General features: G+C 31.0%; 5 protein-coding genes across 11 annotated transcripts; 2 read left to right on the forward strand and 3 right to left on the reverse strand.

The window, feature by feature from the left end:
* Nucleotides 1-191: 191 nt before the first annotated feature.
* LOC114872472 (exocyst complex component 6) lies at nt 192-4,153 on the reverse strand. 2 transcript variants are annotated; one of them, XM_029179700.2, is made up of 13 exons: nt 3,761-4,153; nt 3,233-3,398; nt 2,873-3,159; nt 2,666-2,768; nt 2,351-2,596; nt 2,120-2,287; nt 1,979-2,050; nt 1,772-1,906; nt 1,326-1,696; nt 1,030-1,264; nt 809-950; nt 514-700; nt 192-437 (listed from the first exon to the last, which is right to left on the reverse strand). In XM_029179700.2, exons 1-13 carry the CDS (start codon nt 3,826-3,828, stop codon nt 314-316), a joined length of 2,304 nt encoding a protein of 767 aa, XP_029035533.1. In that variant the 5' UTR covers nt 3,829-4,153; the 3' UTR covers nt 192-313. The 2 variants fall into 2 exon arrangements, with proteins under 2 accessions (XP_029035533.1, XP_029035532.1); XM_029179699.2 differs by lacking the exon at nt 3,761-4,153 and adding an exon at nt 3,477-3,643.
* A 97-nt stretch (nt 4,154-4,250) lies between these two features.
* On the forward strand, nt 4,251-6,629 carry LOC114872473 (complex I assembly factor ACAD9, mitochondrial-like). Of its 2 annotated transcripts, XM_029179702.2 has the most exons (2): nt 4,252-4,561; nt 4,650-6,629. In XM_029179702.2, the coding sequence occupies exon 2, from the start codon at nt 4,801-4,803 to the stop codon at nt 6,478-6,480; it is 1,680 nt and encodes a 559-aa protein (XP_029035535.2). In that variant the 5' UTR covers nt 4,252-4,561; nt 4,650-4,800; the 3' UTR covers nt 6,481-6,629. The 2 variants fall into 2 exon arrangements, with proteins under 2 accessions (XP_029035534.2, XP_029035535.2); XM_029179701.2 differs by having other exon boundaries at nt 4,251-6,629.
* Nucleotides 6,630-6,842: 213 nt separating this feature from the next.
* On the reverse strand, nt 6,843-8,715 carry LOC114872475 (programmed cell death protein 2-like). The gene is made up of 4 exons (XM_029179704.2): nt 8,334-8,715; nt 7,741-8,174; nt 7,226-7,681; nt 6,843-7,145 (listed from the first exon to the last, which is right to left on the reverse strand). The coding sequence occupies exons 1-4, from the start codon at nt 8,442-8,444 to the stop codon at nt 6,881-6,883; spliced, it is 1,266 nt and encodes a 421-aa protein (XP_029035537.1). The 5' UTR covers nt 8,445-8,715; the 3' UTR covers nt 6,843-6,880.
* A 450-nt stretch (nt 8,716-9,165) lies between these two features.
* Nucleotides 9,166-13,505, forward strand: LOC114872513 (ubiquitin-conjugating enzyme E2-17 kDa). 5 transcript variants are annotated; one of them, XM_029179770.2, is made up of 5 exons: nt 9,166-9,423; nt 9,515-9,769; nt 10,620-10,700; nt 10,794-10,998; nt 12,960-13,505. In XM_029179770.2, exons 2-5 carry the CDS (start codon nt 9,726-9,728, stop codon nt 13,113-13,115), a joined length of 486 nt encoding a protein of 161 aa, XP_029035603.1. In that variant the 5' UTR covers nt 9,166-9,423; nt 9,515-9,725; the 3' UTR covers nt 13,116-13,505. The 5 variants fall into 5 exon arrangements, with proteins under 5 accessions (XP_029035603.1, XP_029035604.1, XP_029035606.1 ...); XM_029179771.2 differs by having other exon boundaries at nt 9,166-9,373; XM_029179773.2 differs by having other exon boundaries at nt 9,166-9,362.
* Nucleotides 13,506-14,358: 853 nt separating this feature from the next.
* On the reverse strand, nt 14,359-16,244 carry LOC114872509 (inhibitor of growth protein 1). The gene is made up of 3 exons (XM_029179765.2): nt 15,855-16,244; nt 15,397-15,600; nt 14,359-15,319 (listed from the first exon to the last, which is right to left on the reverse strand). Exons 1-3 carry the CDS (start codon nt 15,988-15,990, stop codon nt 14,742-14,744), a joined length of 918 nt encoding a protein of 305 aa, XP_029035598.1. The 5' UTR covers nt 15,991-16,244; the 3' UTR covers nt 14,359-14,741.
* Between the last annotated feature and the right edge of the window lie 4,581 nt (nt 16,245-20,825).

Genomic DNA, 20,825 nt, shown 5'->3' on the forward strand with positions numbered 1-20,825 from the left:
TACAACAGAACAGATGATCACAATACAAGCGAACATTGAAAAGTTGATGCTATATGGGTATAAGCATAATAATAAATGTAAGTCATTTCTATTGTAACATGAAATGCTATTTGAAAAGGAAAAAAAAACGTAAGAAACTATTTTAACTATCACCGTATCATGACAATATAAGAAAGTTGATACATGACTGATTAAAATTTTTTATCGCAATTTTATTACAATAAGTTTCTAAAGAATTATGCATAAAGTATATATTAAAAATTATGTATTTACAATCTTTTTTGAGGTATATACATACTGACTGTTTTTTTATTTACTGCTGAGTAGTTTGTGCTAATTGGCGTAATTGTTTTAATACAGTTTCTAAAAGTTTCTTCTTGTCCCTCTCGCTCTTTTTTAGTACGGAAAATACCGTCTTTTTATCAGATTCTTTTAACCTGTAAGGATTCACGTTAAAATGTGTAAATATCAATACGTAGCATAGTATTATATTAAACAAAACATGATGCATACTTATCTAACAAAAGTACAGCCATATTTGGAGTTACCAAATTATATTTACTTGATTCATGACCATAATCATGGAAATAAGTAGGCCAGTCCCAACTCATGAATAAGTCTAGTAATTGTCTTAACTGTGCAAAATATTGAAGTAAGGTACCTTCAGGTAAACCGACAACAGGTTCCGAGGCAGCAAATTCTAAAAAATTAAGATATTCTAATTTATGTTCGGATCAATTCAATATTATCAAAAGTATTTTGTAATCGTATATTGTATCTTATTTATGAATAAAAATGAAACACATACGCTCACATTGTATAGTGTCTAAATTGACTTGTTGAAGAGCACCCATAGATATCTGCTTTACATCTTCGCTAATTAATATACCTAGAATAGCCTTTGCTATATGAGAACAGGCAGATTTACAAGCAACCTGTGCAACTTCTTCCTGAAACGTGCATATTCATTATTTAATCGTTACATATTTTTATCACATATATAAATATGTTAGTATTTAAAATACATACTGGTAAATTAGTGAAACAAGTAAAAGTACTTTGTAAAAACGCTATGAGATCTGTAATGAATCCAGATGCATGCCCTTGAGGTTCCGCTAAATTCCAATCATAATTTTCTAATTCCAAGAATTCATCAAGTTTGTTTTTCAATTTCTCACAAATCTGTTTCTCGGCATCGTCTCTAGCTACTCTAAACATAGCTGATTCGACACCCATACTACTTAACTGTCCTTCGTGTGGTGTTCTATAAAATTTTCATATTGTATCATACTAATTCCATTACTTATATTTTATTAAATTCTTACCCTGTGATATTAGACACAAATTCTTCTAAATACTTGGTAGATTTTTCAAGGTACCCTGTATTTATTATAATTTGAACAACTTGTAATAACGCTAATGATGGTTTTCGAAACAAGGATGATAAACATCCGCTAAAAGTTCTTGTTAATAATAAATTTGTCGATTTACAGATCATTTCATCTATTTCCGTTTGTGAAAAATTTAAATCCTCTGAAAACTTTAAACAAGCATAAATAAATTCTTTGACTTGTTGATAAACCTTTGGTACCATGTCTGAAAATGGAAATTTTTTAGGAAATTCTGCTCTCTGTAATTCTTCATCGTGATAAGGAAATAAATCAAGGATATTGTCATATTCTTCTTGAGTAGTAACCTGAAAAATACACCGACATGTACACAGAATATACAAAATATATTAATCTTCTTTAAAAAAAAAAATAAAGCTTACTTGAATTGGTAAGAAACTATCTTCATCTAAAATATCTCTAAATACTTGAACCCAATGTTGCATCAGAACTTCATTATAATGTACGCGAATTTCTTGCAATAAATCCCATAATTGTCCTACAGAATATCCATAATTCTGTTAAAAGAAAAGCAATAAGAAAATATTGATGGTACTAACAAGAAATTTACAACGTGACAAATTACTCACACTTAAAGTAGTGTTGAACAACATTATAAGATTCTTTATTTTCAAAATGAGAGTTGCATCTGTACAATATGCCTGAGAAAAGAAAGCTGGTTTTGATATATTATTACAACAGTGCTTACTAGTAATTTTACCGATACTTACGGAATGAGTACGTAATGCATTTACTATTTTTAATAGTGCCATGGACCATAATTCGTCTAAATAAGAACGAGTGGCTAAACCATTGCCAGTATTTAAAATATGATCTTCCACTACAAAGAAGCCCACAATTCCTTGTAGATACGTTTGATAGCCAGTTATACTTTCGTGCTGAAAAAATAATAAATTTAATTGTAAAAGTGGTTTATTTAAAAAATGTAAAGTGATATTTACCATATTAATAGGAGATTGTAAAACTAATCTTCCTTGTTGCTTTCTCTGTTGCCTGTAGTAAGCTTTAAATGTTTCTCCTTCGCGAAGTACAGTATAAATATGCATACAACGGTAAACTGGACTGAAGTCCATTAAATCTTGGGCACTTAATTCTTCTTCGCATTCATTTGACAAGGAATTTGTTACGTGTGGTCTCTTTTTCTTTCGGCCAACAATTTCGGCTTCAATAATTAGCTGTTCTTGAGTCTATTATATAATTAAGGTAATATATTAAAAAATAAAAGAATTATCTTCAAGTGCGATAATCTTACTTACATGTCTCATAGCAACTTCACCAATCTTTGGCGAGTATTTTCTAATATTTTCTAAAAAGTCTCTTAAATCAGACATGGAAGCATCCTTTATATTTTCACGTAGTCTAAAATCATTCACTTAATGTACCTTAATATGTCTTTGTAAATTATTCTTTAGCTAAAATCTGCTGTAAACATAAATGTTCTTTTATCTTGTGATGTTACTCACTGTGGAATTTGTTGAGTAATTTGCGAAGAAAATCTATAATTTGTTACTTTTGGTAAATCATGATGCTCTAATTGTTCTAATGTCTTTAATGCCGGGTAGTAACGTTTATCTTTCAGTTGTTTTTGTAACTTTGCATAGGCAGCTAAAACAGGAAGACACATGGTAAGGCTATCCACTGCTGCAGCCATGTTACTCTCTACTTTGCGAGCTTTAACAAGTTCCTCTCCTTTCTCTATTACTTTGGTGGCAGTAGCGGTAATACGTTTATCAAGTTCTAATATCTCGGTCTGTAGAGAAGTTACATCTTATCAAATGATGCTTCATTTTGTATAATAAATAGATTATAAAATTTCAACTAACATTAAGTTGTTGCGCTTGGGAACGAACTTGTAACAATTCTCTGATCGAGTCTATAAAACCCTGATAATGGTGATTACACATTCTTTCAATGTCTTTATCATGGGCTTTGATACGCTCATCCAATTTTTCCATAAATTTTTGATGTTCGTGTCCATCATAAATTGCTCTAAAAAAGAAAAGAATAATATTTATAATTGTTTTAACTGGTATCTCCCTGCCAAAAATTTATTTATAATGTTAATACCTGAAAACAAGGCCTATACTATTAGTATCTGTGGATTCTATTTCATATAATAAATATTCGTGTTTTGGTACCATAGTTGACAGTAGATTGTCAACTTGGTTAATTGACAACCTTGACATGATACAACCCTAATTAAATTTCTCTTTATTCCACTATAAAGATATCTACCCTCATTTTCAACCCTTCTAGTGCGCATATGCACGATAATCTGCATCTGCGTGAAGGGGTTGTTTTTGGGAGGCGCGTTTTTTAACGAAATCATCAATGATAAATAATGTACCTACCGAAAAGTTGGACCCAAATAATCATCTATGCCTTCTATTTCTTGAATTAATAAATCGTCCCGCTGCATTCTGATTAAATTCAATGATACTTCAAATGGGAAATCATAAAAAATGTTGACAAGTCGGTTTAAACGCTATTGTACCTATCAAGGTCAAGTGATTTCTATTTGTTATTTAACTGTATATTGTACCAGTATACAAAACTACATGTTATAATTAAAAGATAATATTTTTATCCTTAAACATGTCATTTTAGACAATAGCATGGTTAGTGTCATTCTTTTAAACTATATACCATCAGTGATTACAGATCTAATACGAGATCTAACCAGCGATGCTAGAACTTAGAACCGTGGGACGTGGGACAATTTTTAGCCCCCCCACAATGTCCCACCGGCTCGTTCTACTTTTGTCCACTGATATATACATATACATTATGTCTATGTATGTATGTACATACATATATACATATATATCAGTGCTTTTGTCCCACACGAAGGTGTGCGCTGTTCCGGGGGTGTTTGAAACCCCCAAAACCTGACCCCTCAAGAACAAACATATATCCACTCTTTCTGTATCTATAGTCACTGACTGTACTAACTTCACATTAATTGTTAATAATTCCTATAAAAGTTGGATCAAAATTTGAAGTGTTGTAAATATTAATCCTTTACCTTGTATTTACTTTATAAAGGTAAAAAATAACGGTGTTCATTAAGCAAATGATTAGAATGAAGCAAATACTATAAATACAGAACACTAATTTAACATTATTGTATTTATTGTGCATTTAACGTTTTGGTACATATTTTTATGATTATTGTTCTTAAATGCACTTTATAATGCTTACACAAAAGTTGTTACAACACAGAAATATTTTTAATTCAAGGCTGAGTTATTTATTAAAGCAATATTCAAAACAAGCAACAGCAAGTGGAGCTGTACAATATGAAAAAACCTGCTTTGCACCTCAAAGAAAGAAGAAACCTCCAACGGAACCTTTCATAAAGCGTTTAATAATAGGACAGGTAGATGAGGCAATGTCATTATATCCTGAAGTACTGCCTCTTGACCGATTCAAAGATTTCTTTAATTGGTTAGCACCAATAGAAAATTATGTATTAAACTGCGCTGACACAAATAAGAAGTGCAGTAAAGAAGAGATATTAAATCATCTTAGAGAATATGATGTATTTCAAGCATGTATGGAAGAAGATTATGGTTTAAATCTTACAACAACAGAATCACTGAAACTAATAGAAACAGTAAGCACATTACCTTGGTTAGGTACCTATTTAGTAAAGAATAATATTTTACCTATTAAAGTACTTTCTAAGTATGGATCAGCAAGTCAAAAACAAGAATATTATCCAAAAATAATGAGTGGTGAAATTGTTCCCACAATATGTATAAACGAAGGTGATAATGGGACAAATATTAATAACATAAAAAGTTATGCTGTGCGGGGTGAAGGAGATACGTGGTTATTAAATGGTAAAAAAACGTTTGTAATCAATGGGATACATTCTAATCTTTATTTTGTTTTTGCGAGATGTCACTCCAAAGATTCACATAAGTTTAAACCAGATTCATTTTCTTTATTCTTAGTAGAAAAAGATGATAAAAGTGTAACATGTACTGAAGTTTGCGATACAATTGGTAGACACGAAGTACCTACTTGTACAATTAGCTTTGAAGATACAGTAATACCGAATAAAAATGTTATCGGTGAACCTGGTGCTGCATTTAACATACTAATGGAATTGTTAAAGCCAGGGGAACAAAATATAGCTGCACAGGCTATTACTATTTTACGACATTTCACAGATCAATTAATAGTAGATATTTTGAAAGCTAAACATTTTGATAGAAATCTATACGAATTTGATTATGTACAACACACTTTGGGCAAAATATTATTTACTTTGTATACTATGGAAAGTATGGCATACTTTACAAGTGGATTAATAGATCAATATGAAAATCAAAATGTTAGCATCGAGAAAACTATTACCGAAAAATATTGTGCAAACAAATGTGTAAAGAGTATTGAAACAGGAATGACACTAATGGGGGCTCATAGTTATTTAAATAATACATCGTATGTACAATCATTTCATGATGCTTTGGCTTTAACAACACTCGATATGAATAACTTGGATTCAAATACATACATAGCAGCATCTATTCTAAAACAAATTGGAAAGGAGTTCAGTGACTATGTGTACAAAAAAAGGAATTATGTTAAATATCCTATATTTAATATGATGGACACTTTACTTAATATAACTGACTCAAAAAAATCTATTCCAAATTATTTCCATCCATCGTTAAAAGGAGGTGTTGAATATTTTGAAGACAGTATAAATTTGTTTAAGAGAGGTATTAATATATTACTTATTCAACATGGAGCAGAACTTATGCAACAGTATAGTAGTCTTGAAAGAATAACTGATATGATAACAGAAATATATGCAGGATTTGCTAATTTATCCCGTTCATCAAGATCGTACTGTAACGGTTTTCGAAATACAGATATTGAAAAAAATATAGGAGTGACTATGGCATATGTTACATTCATTAATCTAAATGAAATTGTACAAAATCTTGAAAATGAAGCTTTTTATGTAACTGACAATTTTCATAAAGTTACAAGTCAATTAGCATATGAAAAACATAGGTATTGTATTGAACATCCTTTATGTAGAACATTGTTTTAACGTTAAGTTGTTAATAATCTAGCTAGTAAGTCAAATGCACGTTTACACATTTTAGTATGTGTATATGTATTATATATATGTATATATATTAAGTACACCCAATTTCATCATAGCTTCTGTGTTCATAATAAATTAAAAATATAATATCATTTTTCTTACACTATATTGAATTTAAAACCGAAATATCTTTTCTCATAACTACCCTTGTATAATCTCTTAAAAATGTATTTTCAATGCATTTTATACCAGGAATTATAACTTTATTTTTACACACCATTACCAGGAATCCTAATGTATACAGAAAAAGGTGGACGGTATTTTGCTACAAAGAAATGCAATTATACTTTTCCTAAAGTCGGAAATTTAAAATTCTATTAAATTTATTTTTATTATAATATCACTATAATCTTTCTGCTTGAACAATAACATGTTCTTCCCTGTATAAATCCATTGGTGACCAACAACTTCTTACACAAGTATATATTAAAACAGTTCCAAATTCAATTTGGAAATTCTTCTCAGTTCGTGGTTGTAGTATCAATTTTGAAATTAATGTAGGCAAAATCTGTACTTCAAATGTCATTTCACTGCCACAATGTTGACATTTTCCAACATAACCGCTGATAGGGTATAGTAACAGTGGCGCAGAATTATCTCGTGAATACCTAAATCATAAAATAATGATTCTATATCAACATATAGAAAATATTACAGAAATGAATGAATAATTCGTTAATATTTTTACCGTAATAGCTGACCAGGATTTTTTTGTATCTGAGAAATGAAGTTATGAAACATCTCATCCCCGTGCATAGGAATGCCCTTTTCATATTTTTCTGAGTCTGTTTCTATAGTTTTACTTTCAGCTGAATCTCCTACAGATTTTGTTGATAAGTCAGGGTTTCTATATTGATACTCAATAATCAAATCACGAATATGCTGTGACAAGTCAGCATTATAATCTTCTTCTTCAACAGAAAGGAATATTTCAGCAAATGATAACTTTGTTTCTGTATTTGATTCTATTTGAATAGGAAATGGAGTTACTTCGCGTAGCAAACAAATTAAATCACATTGAGGCTTAACTGGACTATCAATACAGACAACTTCACTTTCTTCTCCATCAATTTCAGCTGATGCTTGAGGTGAATCTAATCTACCTACAGCACCTATTCCAACTGGAGATTCTACGCTTGTTGGGCTGAAATGAATTATACTTTAATAGTGATTACATGTGCTATAGTATTATTTAATACATACCTATTTGCATTAGGATCATCAACATGTAGTGCGGAGAATTCTTCTCTTATGTTTTTATCTACTTCTTTTTCAAAACCAAACTTAAAATCTGTTGCATTATTGGATAATAAGTTATTTCCATTTTGTTCAGAATTATCATTTAAATTATTATCACCCCAATCATCTGCATCTGATAACCATGATGTTGTAGATGGCACGTGTATAGTACTACTGTCTAAAGCATTTGATTTATATTCATCTTCTAGTACTTGAACTCTTAGACAAGTCCAACTTTCATTTTGATTCCAACAATTTGGATTGATACATGTGAAAATATAAAGTGTTCGATGGTACTTAGAGTTATCTAATGGAACATATAGTTGAAGAGCCAGGAGTTGATACAACCTGCATAATCTACACTGCGGTATTGACAATATATTCTTGTCATAACAATTCTAGAAAGAAACATCATGTATTTAATCGGATTCGTATAACTCAATAATTAAAACGACAGTTTAACATAAATATTTCCAACAAAGAATATAAAAGTTTTACAATTTTAATACCACTCGTTTAAATCTGTAAAATATAATTGAATGTGTGAAAATACTTACCGGAAATCCACCGATTTTATTTGTCATAAAATTAATACTCGGCCGATGTTTATCAGTAACGTATTCATCTTCATATCCTAGGTACACTTTAGGACGATTATCACAAGCCATTAAGTTTGATTAAAACTATATTTCTTCATTGGAAGACTTCGTAATAGGATAGAGAATATTTTAATTCTCAATTTACGCTTGTATTCAGCGGTAGACAGCTGACATGTATCAGTATCAGTTCACGCGTGCGCTTTTAACAATATCCAGTTCCATTATCGATTTTTGAATACTTTACGTATACGCAAATATTACGTGAAAAAACTTAGATTTTATTTTCATAGTTCAACTTTTAATATATACATACAATAATAACAAAATTATTGAAACATCTAAACAAAGAGAAGGGAATTCAATCATCTATTTTTGTAGGTAAAGCAAAATACGATTCCCATATAAATATTTTTAATTTGTAATTTGTAAAATACAGTTTACGTTCGATAACATTGCAACCAATAACAATCTTGGTTTCCCAAAGTAACAAAATCCCTAGAAATTTATCCTAACACAAAGGTTAATACACATTTGTGCACGTGTTATTTTTCTGAATAACAAAAATACAATTTTGTCATTGCATATTGCTATTTACAATTGAAAGACTCCATAATATTTCAGTAAAAGTAATATAAACTTTAAATGTAAAAAAAATAGTTGCAATAGAAACTATGTTTAGGTCATCGACACTGGGATTGTTTGCAATTTGTGATGAGTGATGTTTCTAGATTCAGAACGTACTAAAACGTATTTTAAAACACACTGCGTTCTGTTTTTTCGAAATCAATCGTTTTTTCTTTAACAATCGTCATTCCTTTAATTCAACAATAAATTTAAATGAAATAATAAATATAATAGTATGAACTATTGGTTGAGATATCCGATTTTAGTTTGTGACGTCATGCGCAAAACAGTTCATTCCTTATCCCCTCCGTATATCTATCCAGCTGTCCGTGGTTTGGCAGTCCGGTGAACGAATTTCTCAGGGTGATTATCACGTAGGTTTTATGCTGGTGGCCTTTTCCACGAACGACAGTGGAAATTTAAGGTGTCAAAATATCAATATACGATTGAGTGCCAATCGGAAAGCTGTTAAGTAAAATTAATTTTGAACAACCTATAACGATATTGTACGATAGGGTGGCCTTCGGACTGACAAAAGGCAAAGACGTACGCAGTAGAAACAACTAGCGTTCTCGTGTATGTAACGAGGTTGTTGAAGTAACCGTCGCGCGGAGCTGTGATTTCTTCAATCGGAGTGTAGCATTAACGTAAGGTGTGGACGGTATAGAAACGTTCTGGAATTTCCTCGTATCAACGATTTGGGAGCGACGAGCCCATTTGTGAGGGATGTCTACCCCCGCAAGAAGGAGACTAATGAGAGATTTTAAGAGGTATCGTTTCGCTCTTAAGATTCTTATGTCATGACTTTGTGTGTCATTTACCGCCATTAATAATTGGAATTTGTATGTTTGTATTTTCTTATTTCCTATCTTTTCATCTGATTACAATCATTGAAAATTTCTCTTGTGACTCCTCAGGTTACACGACGTTGGAACGTCATTGTGGCCCGTCTTACGAAGTTATTATTAGGAACTTATGATCATTTATTGCGTTTCAATTTATATTCTCTTCGAAGTATTTTGAATATTAATCGATGAATTAGAAACGTTTGTTTATTATAATTTATGGAATGTTTAGAAAATTGCTTACAAATCGTAAACGAATATGGTTTTGTTTATATTGTGACATTCACTATTGATTCTTATAAATATTTGATTGTCCTCTAGTAACCTTTCTTATAAATTTTATTTTTCTATGAATTAATTGTGTTAGAAATAAAATTCATGATAAAAATAAATAATAATATACCTTATTCGATTTTTGTGTGATTTTAATTACTTTTTTTTGTTATGTAGATTGCCTTTCAGTTTATATCACAAATGACAAATGCATACATAAAAATACTTCAAATTTGTATGTATATATGTACATGTTACTATTAAAAAATGTTTTATATTAAGAGCCATTGATATGACATTGAGACTTATAAGAAATCTTACTTTGTACTAAGTTTAGATTCATTAATCTGTCAAGTAAAATAAAATATTTTATGAAAGTTTTATCAAAGAAATAATATTTTTAAATAATTCTGCGCTATGTTATCTATATTTGACAAAGATAAAATTTTTCTGTTTCAACGTAATTAGTATGTTATTTCTAATAAAATGTTATTACGAACAGACTACAAGAAGATCCACCCACTGGAGTATCAGGAGCACCCACAGACAATAATATTATGATATGGAACGCTGTTATATTTGGGTAAGATTAAATAATTCTTGTACTTAATAAACTAAGTGTTTTATATTAAATTTTTTTTAAAATAAGTTTTTTCATACATCTTCACCTTTTTAGGCCACATGACACTCCATTCGAAGATGGTACCTTCAAACTTACAATAGAATTTACAGAAGAATATCCAAATAAACCACCCACAGTCAGGTTTATTAGTAAGATGTTCCATCCTAATGTATATGCTGATGGAGGCATCTGTTTGGATATACTACAGAACCGCTGGAGTCCCACTTACGATGTCTCTGCTATTTTGACATCCATACAGGTATTATAAATATTTAATAATCCATGGCGTATAGTTCCGTGTTTCACTGCCCCCAAAATAGGACAATATATATATATATATTCTGAAAGGTCTCGACGAATCCTTTCGAATGAGCCTAGTCTCAGGTTGCGCAAATGGAAAAAATTATCCTAACCTAACCTAATTAAATCGAAAGAGGAAATGCGATTGAGCTTTGTATGGTTCAGGTCTTAGGAAAAAAAATTGATTTTTTTCCCTCGGGGATTCGAACTCGCGGTCTCGCTGTCGAAGAGCGAGTGCTTTAACCTATGCGCCACTCAACCGCTATTATAAATAGAAACTTTGAACTTCCTTTTAAGTAAAAAATACAAAAATTCAACCGGTTATAACTTTTTCATTATTCGTTTGGACAACCTGGGACAAGGCTCATTCGATAGGACTCGTCGAGGTCTATCAGGGGACATATTCTAATTTTGGTTCTACGGGTGGTAAAACATGGAACTGCAGCCAATCCATGTTATCTTGTGCTTTAATATGTACTGAAACACTCAGTTTTATTTCATCTATGCTTTTCACAGCTATGTGTTTATTGTTTTTCTATATTAAATTTTCATTGATTCATATGTTATCATAACAAATGCATATCGCATGCCTAAAGTTACATAAATTGATGATAAATCATCTCGCAACAGTAAGTATAAGATACAGCAAATTTGATATATGTTTCAGCAATTAATAAAATGTTATTAATTTCATATGTAATCAGTGATTGAAGTTTATTTATTTTTTATTATTTTTTATTTTATATCCAATCAAGATTGATTTTCTGTATAAGAACTGCAATTACGTTGTGCATGGCAGTTACTAAATATCAAAAGTAATTTAAAGAATTCATTTCTTATGTTATAAGAATTATTGAAATAATGTATGCTTAACTTTTTTTTATTTTATAGAAATTATATAAATCGCTGAAATGTGTAATTATTTCCTTCTGTTTTCTATCAATTCTCTTGCAAAAACCTGAAAGATCTGCAAGTTTTTGTCTTAACAGCGGTTGCAATTCAGCAAAGTCTGATTCATTAAATTCGAAATTATTTTCATACAATGTTAGTATAAAATTGTGCTTGTAATTTGTTTAATTGACCAAAAAGTGCATTTCTAATCACCAATCCTAAGTAAGAATATCATCTACTTATAATTATAGCCATGCATCATTTAAAGAAAGAAAAAAAAAAGAAAAGAAACAAAATATTAAAATTATTGTGTAACGAGTATGACTTATGTGGTTGCAGTCGCTGTTAAGTGACCCGAACCCGAATTCACCTGCCAACTCAATGGCAGCACAACTGTACAAAGAGAACCGACGTGAGTACGAGAAGCGAGTGAAGGCTTGCGTGGAGCAGAGTTTTACGGATTAGTCGCAGGCGTTTCTACGATGCTGTTGCAGCATCAATCAGCCACCTACAGCCATCAGATACAGTGAAGAACGTGCAGCCTTACCAAGGAGCTAACGCTAAACATTAGCATGTTTCTTCCTAAAGCTCTATTGAACTACCACAATGTGCAACATTAGACCGAATTTTTACAATGTTGAATAATAAATTATTATAAAATTGTGTATTTATTTATTTCGATATTTGATAACAGATCGATTGTTTCGATATTTGATTGAAATTAGTAATATTAAATATTAGAGGATAATTGATACTTGGCGCTTTTGTTTCTGTGCTAAAAAGAGCATCGTCTTTCACAAGTACAGAAGTGTATTTCAATTAAATTTTAGTACTTCATATAGTACATAAATTCACTTATACATATATTATATATATACATATAAAATATATATATATACACACACCATACATAATAAATACATAATTTCACTTTATAGTTTTATGGTTTTCTTTAACCTTCTGTGCTGTTTACATTTAGAATAAACTTACGTTATATGATAACAAGTGTCTATAATATATTTGTTGCAGTCCCTTTTGGATGAACCAAATCCAAACTCTCCAGCCAATTCATTAGCAGCACAATTATATCAGGAAAATAAGCGGGAATATGAGAAGAGAGTAGCTACTGTTGTTGAACAGTCCTGGTTGAACTTCCAAGAAAGTCACACAGAAGATACCCGCTGACATTAAGTATAGTTAATTCTATATTTTTATGAAGTTTATTTCGTATCCTTTTTCCATATTGTTTTTAGGAATTTATGGCCTGAAATGCTTTTTCCTGTATTACAAAAACAATACATTAAATCCTCCACTGTTCTACAGAACTGTTTTCTATTTATTTAACATTGCTGTTTAATTTTATAATTTGAAAAGATTTCTTTTTAGTTTGATACATTTTTCGGATATGAAAAACTTGTAGAGCACTGGAGTGATATGGAATCGTACTAAAAGCATTATGTGATTTTTATCCACGAACATAGATGAAATGCGTATGATTTTGCTCACTATAACTAGATTTTAGGCGCTCATACACAGCAAAATTTGAAGGATATAAATATATGCATATAAATACTGTTTTGGTAACATTAATTTGCATTGTAACTAACAGCTATATTCAAATATAAGGATATCTTCGTAAAGAAAAGAAAAAAAAAACAAAGAATTGATCAACTTAAGGTTTACTAAATTCATCCTGAGGAAGTAATAAACAAAAAATTAGTCTGGTTTTAATGCATAAAGTAAATGCATCAGTGTATAAATAATATAGTACATAGTTAAACCAGTAATCGAGTGGAAGAATATAAATATTGATTATTTGTAATTTCCTAATAAAGTTGAAAGAATATTATCTATAATAACATATTTTATATTAATATCCTTTCCTTAGAAATTATCAATTGCGAAGGAGAGGTGCAAATATTACAATAATGATCATAATAAAAAGTGAGTAAATTTAATGAAAACATCAAATTTATTTCTTATAAACATAATCTATAAAAAAGTTTTTTTATAATTAAGCAAAAAATATGAACTGTTTTTATAAAACAATATTTATTATTGTTTGACTATAAAAAATTGTAGTTTGTCAAACGTCTTATATATTAAAGAAGATTTATATTTTAAACACAGCACTCGTATGTACAAAGCAAATTTCTTTAGTAAATAAAATACATAGGATGAGACTATTCTATTTAGAGATTCAATAATCTGCACTTAAACATGTATATTTTATATATAAAAGATTCATTATAATTGTAGAAAGTTTAAATCCTGTTTCCTATACATGTAACTTACATTTCGCAAACAATAAAATCATATTACAAAAATGTATTCTTTTTTATTTAATACTGTTCTATTATGTTTTAAATATATATTACTATACAGATACAGGATGTTTGTATGGTATTATTCAAAATATGTAGAAAATAATTTTGTAAAATTATCAAATTTTTAATAAATATAAAATAACTTCAAAACATATGTAACAGTGATCAAAATATTTGTTTTACTCTAATTATTTAATATTTTCACAGTATTTACAATAATTAATATTATACAAATCGATTACTATTGTAATTTCTTACATAATAGCTCACACAGACATTTATACAATAAAATTTAACAACAAAGTAATTTTATCCAACTTTTCATAAAATTACAATAATTTTTCTCACTGGTTCTTATAAATAAAACAATCTAATTGGTGGGATTTAGAAAGTGTACTTAAAATTAAAAATTATGTTTGAAAAATTTCCTTTCATTTTAAGTAAGTCTTCCAAAGTGTTTAAGTTGCTCACCACTTTTTTCCTGCTACGATTTCTCCTCTTTTTCTTTGTTATATCTCTCTAGTTCTTTCAGAAATTGTGCTTTAGGTTTCATAACATTCGGACGATCTCCCCTACATTTTGGACAAAACCATTTTCCTTTTGGCTTAGTACTTAATGAAACACACGAAAAATGGAACCATTCAATAGGACACAAATCATTATCACATAATATCATTTCTCCATATGATATCTGGTCACACAGACAATACGTTGGTTCATCTGGATCTATTGCAAGATCATCTTCTGGCGGTGGTGGAGTATCCTCACGATGTTGATTCTGTTGGCTTCCCTGCCTAGATTTTCTTTTCTTTTTCTTACCAGTGTTAGTAGTTGTTGTTTTCTTCTGATTGCCATTACTTGCATTTGATAAAGAGTTAGAACGTGTTTCAGTCATTACAATCATGTCCATTGCATTAGAAGACTCAACCATCGTTTCTGTCCTAGTCCTCCTAGCTCTTTTTGGTTGCCTTTCTGAATTATTTGCATTACCAGCAGAATTTGAATTAACATTTGCGTTTGTTTCACGGGTTGATTCATTAGTCTCTTGTTCTTTTCCAAAATCTATAAAAAATTCCAAATAGAAAAGGTATTATTGCATATAGTTATAATGACAAGATATTCTAAAAGAAATAACATACCAAGATTACGGTAATCTAAATCCAACTGTCTGGATTTATTTTCTATAAGATCCTGGACTTGTTGGACTATCTGTAACTTTTCATCCCCTATTTCTTGGGCAGCAATCAAGGCTTGTTGTACCCTCAAAAGTGCCCTCCTCTTAACTGTTAAATCTGCATCATTTCTTAATGCTTCTTGTTGTTGATCTACTTCCCTTAAGTAGGCTGTATCAAAATAAAAATCAAATGAAAGATTTTATAATTATTAGTATATTAAAATACAAAATAATATACTTCTAATTCGAATTAGTTCCAATGTATCTAACGATATCCAGTTTTCTTCTTGTTTAATAACTTTATATACTATATTTCACCAAAATTTTAAAACTAGTTCAAGTCACGAAAAAAAAATATATGTGATAAAAACATACAGGTACACACAGTCGAGGAATTTTTTAAAATTTATTAATTGTAATTACTTTGACAAGTAGCATCGAGTTCTCGGAGCCGGGAAACATGTCTTTGTAAATCGTTTGGCAAATTTTCCACACAGTCTAAATAATTTTCAATGTATGTTGCAGAATATAATGCTTCAACTACAGCTTGATTTAACATGTTCACGCTGTAATGAATTCTTAATAGTTAAAACATATAGAAACTTTGTTGATTAATACGATATACAGAGTAACTATATCAAAGTTTTCAACTTTTCGCAACATTTATACAAATATGTATCATTTAATTTACAACTACACCAATCCAGATCAATCAAATCGTACGGAACGTAGGTAAACTGTTGCAACACTATTTTTTGATACTCCATCTGTATTTGTCAGAGAAGTTAAACATGGCCGTCGACCTCACAAATGTGTTCTGTGAGTTTATATTTCGAAAGAAAACATAAATTACATTGTGAATATCAATTGTTTTACTCCCAAAGTTCATATACGTATTTTAATTAAAGACTTCACAAACGACATAGTAAAAAAATTCATCGTTAAATGTTTAAACAGGAATACATATTCACAAGGCTACATTACACGAAAATCATATATAACAAAATATTATTATAACAACAATTGAAAATAATAATTATAACAATCTTTATAAATAATAGTTATAATAATTCGTTGCAATGTATTTTTAAATGTAAATAATGGTTATACATTTTATACAGTGAAACGAGCTTAATACTCATTGGAGTTACTGTTATATTATATTACATAAGATTAATAATTCCTATTTATTCTCATAGTAAAAAGTAGCTAAAAAAATTATTATATTTTATAATGATATTAAATTATATATTTAAGATATTTTCTAATTCAAACGTTCATTTGACTAGGTATCTGACGTCAAAATTTGTGCTGCAGACTACCAATCCCATGTCACAACCCTATTTGATTTCGTTCGGTAAAGGAGAGTCGTGTTTGGGTTCTCGTGTGCCGCAAAATCTGCGTGACGGTTAGCGCAGAAACATTAAGGTTTCCTTATTTTCGAAGTTTTCAAGAAAATGACGTCCACAGGAACTTTCCAAGGGTTTGGTGATGAGAAGAAGAAATCTAGCAAGTAAGTGACACGCTTATATTTATGGCTTATCATTCGTAGAATATCATATCAAGACTGATACTGTCTTTTCGTATCGTCTATGTCAATTATTTATTGTATTCTATAAGATAAAAAAAAGATAAAAACTGTTCGTTAAACACGAGATATATTTCTCCCAGTTACAGTTGTCATTAAATATATTGATAAAAAATTCGATCATTTAACAATTTGAATTTCGATATTTAATGAATCTTAATTTTATGATTATTATTGGTCCATCTTTAAAAATTATTTTTGCAAAAGATACAAATGTTAATTGTTTTATTTAATCGAATAGTAACAAAAATAAACGAACAGCGTCTTGTTGGTTACTGACTTTTTTGTTATGCATGGTGCGTCAGTTTGAACCGGTCATAACCGGACAATCCATGATCCTTTTTTGTTGTGGTAGCGTTTTGGTAAATTAAAATTTGCAATTTTCAATGAATATGTATTTTTAATTATAATAATTATAACAATCTTTATAAATAATAGTTATAATAATTCGTTGCAATGTATTTTTAAATGTAAATAATGGTTATACATTTTATACAGTGAAACGAGCTTAATACTCATTGGAGTTACTGTTATATTATATTACATAAGATTATTTAGTACAACGAATATTTAATTTTTCCAAAGATATTTAAGAGTTTAAAAAATCTGAATTATTTTTGTCATTGTTCAAGTATAAAATTACAATCGTAAAGTGTAAATTATTTATTGATAATTGCATTCGTCGCTTTAGCAAATATTTGATTACAGTATCTATCAGGTTTTTAATTTTGTTTAAGGTTGCATAGTTTATAGTACTAACTTTTGATAATTCACAAATGTTTTGCGTATATCATAAATCTCTGTATAAAAATTTCTGATAATTTTGATTGATGATTCTCTTAATCAGCAATTTTATTTATCTCAACAATGAATATAGTACATTACAGTATGATTTTGTTTATGTTGATTTTTTATCAGTCATTCATAAACACAATTGAACTGTTGCATCTAATAATTGTAAAGTCAGTGTACCTTACGCGGGGTAGTCGTAAGTATAAACATCTGGCAATAGATTGCGCTGAGTGTATTGTTGCGTATTCAAGTTTAAAAAAGTAAAATAATTCACTATTTAAATAAACTTATCTTTATTTTCATATTTACATAGTACATTTGATAAAACATTGAAGTAAAATTTTTAATTAAATGGAAACTTTGTAACCAGTAAAATCTAAATACTAGTAAAAGCACATAGCTATAATACCATTCATATTACCCAAACAAATATCTAATGAACGTAAATATTATTATTATGAATAAACGAAAAGTAAGAAAGCAGGGTGGGTTACATATTCCAACTTATTTTGTAAAGTCTTGATGACTGAGTTTAACCTGGAAAGTATCACGTTTCAGGTCTAACGTTTTAGAGAAAAAAATTAGCGGTTTACCGCAGCACTACTAAACACTGCAGCCCATGTTTCTTATAAACGGAATGCTTGGTTTATTAATACTGATGAAAAATGTAGAACATAAAATATGTAGTAGCTAAATATTTTTTTTTTTTTAATGGAAAACGTTTCTACATTTCCGGTCTGATTATCCTTACGGTATAAATGTACATCGTTTGAGGTTCATGATATAAAAATTAGATAAGTTGAAAGTACCGGATGTCTGTAATCATGATGACAGAAAGCCACAAATGTTTAAATTTCTTTCTCATACCAGTCTTCAAAGAATGAACTTTTTTGTCGAATCTTGTCATTTCAAATGTAATTATGCATTGTGTAAGAGATATTCGTGAATCGTACGTCCCCTTTGTTGTAAATTTTCTCGGAATGCATGCAGATAATACGCATGCTTCTGAAACACGAGTCAGGCTGCTTCAGGATGACTCACCCAATGTCCTGCAGTTCTTTAGCGTGCCGCATAGAGGCGTGTACATTTAGGCTCGGAGGCTATCGTAATTGCATAGGATAGGTACAATATTCTGTCCACCCTTTATTTTCCTTTTATGCACCTTTCCCTTTTAGGTGTTTTTTATGTCTGTCCACGTTGATGATAGCGAGCACGTATTTTAATTCTTATGATATTTATGGAAAGGGTAGGAAACATTTTTTATTTATCTCTATATTTTAAATAAATACTCCTTTCTGATACTAACTAAGAGTTACTTAATTCGGTTAATTTCTATAAAATACGAAAACTAAGCGAAAGGCCCAGAGCAGGTGCTCCGTTTGACCGGTGTTAAGGACGGCTTGACCATTGAACTATATTCGGCAAGTACTGTCAGAAAAATAGATTAGACAAGTTTCGAATGAAAATCAAAACTATCCAACTTAGATACACGTCTAAATCCTAGTCGTATTCGACTTGCATCTCTATTTACAGTGGAAACTACGCAAGGTATTCTCGCAATGAAGAAAATCCGTAAGAAGTTCTCGATTGAAAAGATAAATATAAACATCGTCGTCGGCTAGCCTGAAGAAATAACCAAAACGGAGTAGTCTGTAGGTGAATCGCGTTCGTGCCTGTGTGTTTAAGGACATGCCCCTTCGGAACTGTTCGCGCAGTCTCGTAGGCCGAATAACCGGCTTAAGGCCCCGTGCACACGTGCGCGAGGATCATTCTCCCTACGCAAGTTTGCGTTGCGACGCGGTGTCGATCTCCGCCGTCAGTGCAGAGAACACGGTGTGTGCACAGAACAACGCTCTTCCTTTCGTGGTTTCTCGACTTTTTGGAGGTGGCGCCTCCTCGTGTAGCGTGCGTTAGTTTCCCTTCGCATTTTCTATCGCGTTGTCTCTCTCGTTCACGAACGGTGGTGCGTGTGCGCAATAAGGATAGAAACGGAAAAGGGAAGTGAACGGCTGGTGACCCAGCCTGACTGACCTACGTCGTACACCGCTCATACGTGCATAACCGGCGCGAAGTGTCGTGACCGTCGAAACGCGTGGCCGTGTGATTTGTAATTGTCACCAGACACAGAACTCGTCAAGTATTTTTACGTGTAATCAGAAGAAAATGTGGGCCGGGCAGGACGACACTCAAAGATTCAAAACCAGGTTCGTACCACAACTTACTAATTTTCTTAGTGAATTTTCTTTCTCCTGTTTCGTCATTTTATATCGCACCATGTTTTTTTTATTCTCGTTTTGACAAGCCATTTATAACCTCGAAATGCCTTTCTCTTCGAGCTTGTTCGATCGAGCGACAAGTTCGACGACCTCGTGTCTATCGAACGATCGAAATCGCAGTTCCGTAAACGCGATCAAGTCGTTAGGTAGCCACCAATTGATATGTGTTAGTTGAAACACGATTGAACGTGCGGCGCGTTGCGTGTCCCCGCCTGTTGCTTTCTTCGCATGTGTTCCCTGTTTTATCGATCGAGCATCAGGGTAGTCTATGGAATTTCGGAGTTTATTTTCATAGTTGTGTCCTTGCGGTGGTCCAACTATTATTTGAAACATCTGTCGGGTTTCGTGAACGGGGACCAGATACCTGCCTTTCTTTTGACATATGCTTGGAACCTTTCGAGCAAACAAACGTCCGTCGCAAATTTCTCTTCCTTTCAAATTTTACGTTGCAGTCGGTAAAGCTTCCTGCCTTTTATGGTCATACATTTTTTTTCTACTAGTTTAATAATTTAGTACCAATAGTGTGGATATTTAGCGTTTGAAGAATCTTAACCACGCGTTGTTTTAATTTCTCAATTGAAATCGCGGAAACTGCACAGTAAATGCGATACGGTGACAAACGAGATTTCCTGACGGGACAAATTTTGATGTTAATTGATGACGATTAACGGCCTCAAGGAGAACAGGAATCGAGAGAGACTGAGCCCTCAGTCTAGTTTCTATTTCTGCGAGACACGG

The sequence above is a fragment of the Osmia bicornis genome, chromosome 3 (genome assembly GCF_907164935.1).
Source record: "Osmia bicornis bicornis chromosome 3, iOsmBic2.1, whole genome shotgun sequence".
In the NCBI taxonomy this organism is placed as follows: Eukaryota; Metazoa; Arthropoda; class Insecta; order Hymenoptera; family Megachilidae; genus Osmia; species Osmia bicornis.

Excerpts from the sequence above, each read along its gene's own strand:
- LOC114872472 (XM_029179699.2), bottom strand. The coding sequence starts at position 3,595 with ATGTCAAGGTTGTCAATTAACCAAGTTGACAATCTACTGTCAACTATG. Across the intron at positions 2,769-2,872 it reads ATTACTCAACAAATTCCACA|ACTACGTGAAAATATAAAGG; the intron begins GTGAGTAACATC and ends GAATGATTTTAG. Across the intron at positions 951-1,029 it reads CTTGTTTCACTAATTTACCA|GAAGAAGTTGCACAGGTTGC; the intron begins GTATGTATTTTA and ends TGCACGTTTCAG.
- LOC114872473 (XM_029179701.2), top strand. The coding sequence starts at position 4,591 with ATGCACTTTATAATGCTTACACAAAAGTTGTTACAACACAGAAATATT.
- LOC114872475 (XM_029179704.2), bottom strand. The coding sequence starts at position 8,444 with ATGGCTTGTGATAATCGTCCTAAAGTGTACCTAGGATATGAAGATGAA. Across the intron at positions 8,175-8,333 it reads ATAAAATCGGTGGATTTCCG|AATTGTTATGACAAGAATAT; the intron begins GTAAGTATTTTC and ends GTTTCTTTCTAG. Across the intron at positions 7,146-7,225 it reads AATCCTGGTCAGCTATTACG|GTATTCACGAGATAATTCTG; the intron begins GTAAAAATATTA and ends TTTATGATTTAG.
- LOC114872513 (XM_029179769.2), top strand. The coding sequence starts at position 9,726 with ATGTCTACCCCCGCAAGAAGGAGACTAATGAGAGATTTTAAGAG. Across the intron at positions 9,770-10,619 it reads CTAATGAGAGATTTTAAGAG|ACTACAAGAAGATCCACCCA; the intron begins GTATCGTTTCGC and ends TATTACGAACAG. Across the intron at positions 10,701-10,793 it reads TGGAACGCTGTTATATTTGG|GCCACATGACACTCCATTCG; the intron begins GTAAGATTAAAT and ends TCACCTTTTTAG.
- LOC114872509 (XM_029179765.2), bottom strand. The coding sequence starts at position 15,990 with ATGTTAAATCAAGCTGTAGTTGAAGCATTATATTCTGCAACATACATT. Across the intron at positions 15,601-15,854 it reads ACTCGATGCTACTTGTCAAA|CCTACTTAAGGGAAGTAGAT; the intron begins GTAATTACAATT and ends ATTTTGATACAG. Across the intron at positions 15,320-15,396 it reads TTTAGATTACCGTAATCTTG|ATTTTGGAAAAGAACAAGAG; the intron begins GTATGTTATTTC and ends AATTTTTTATAG.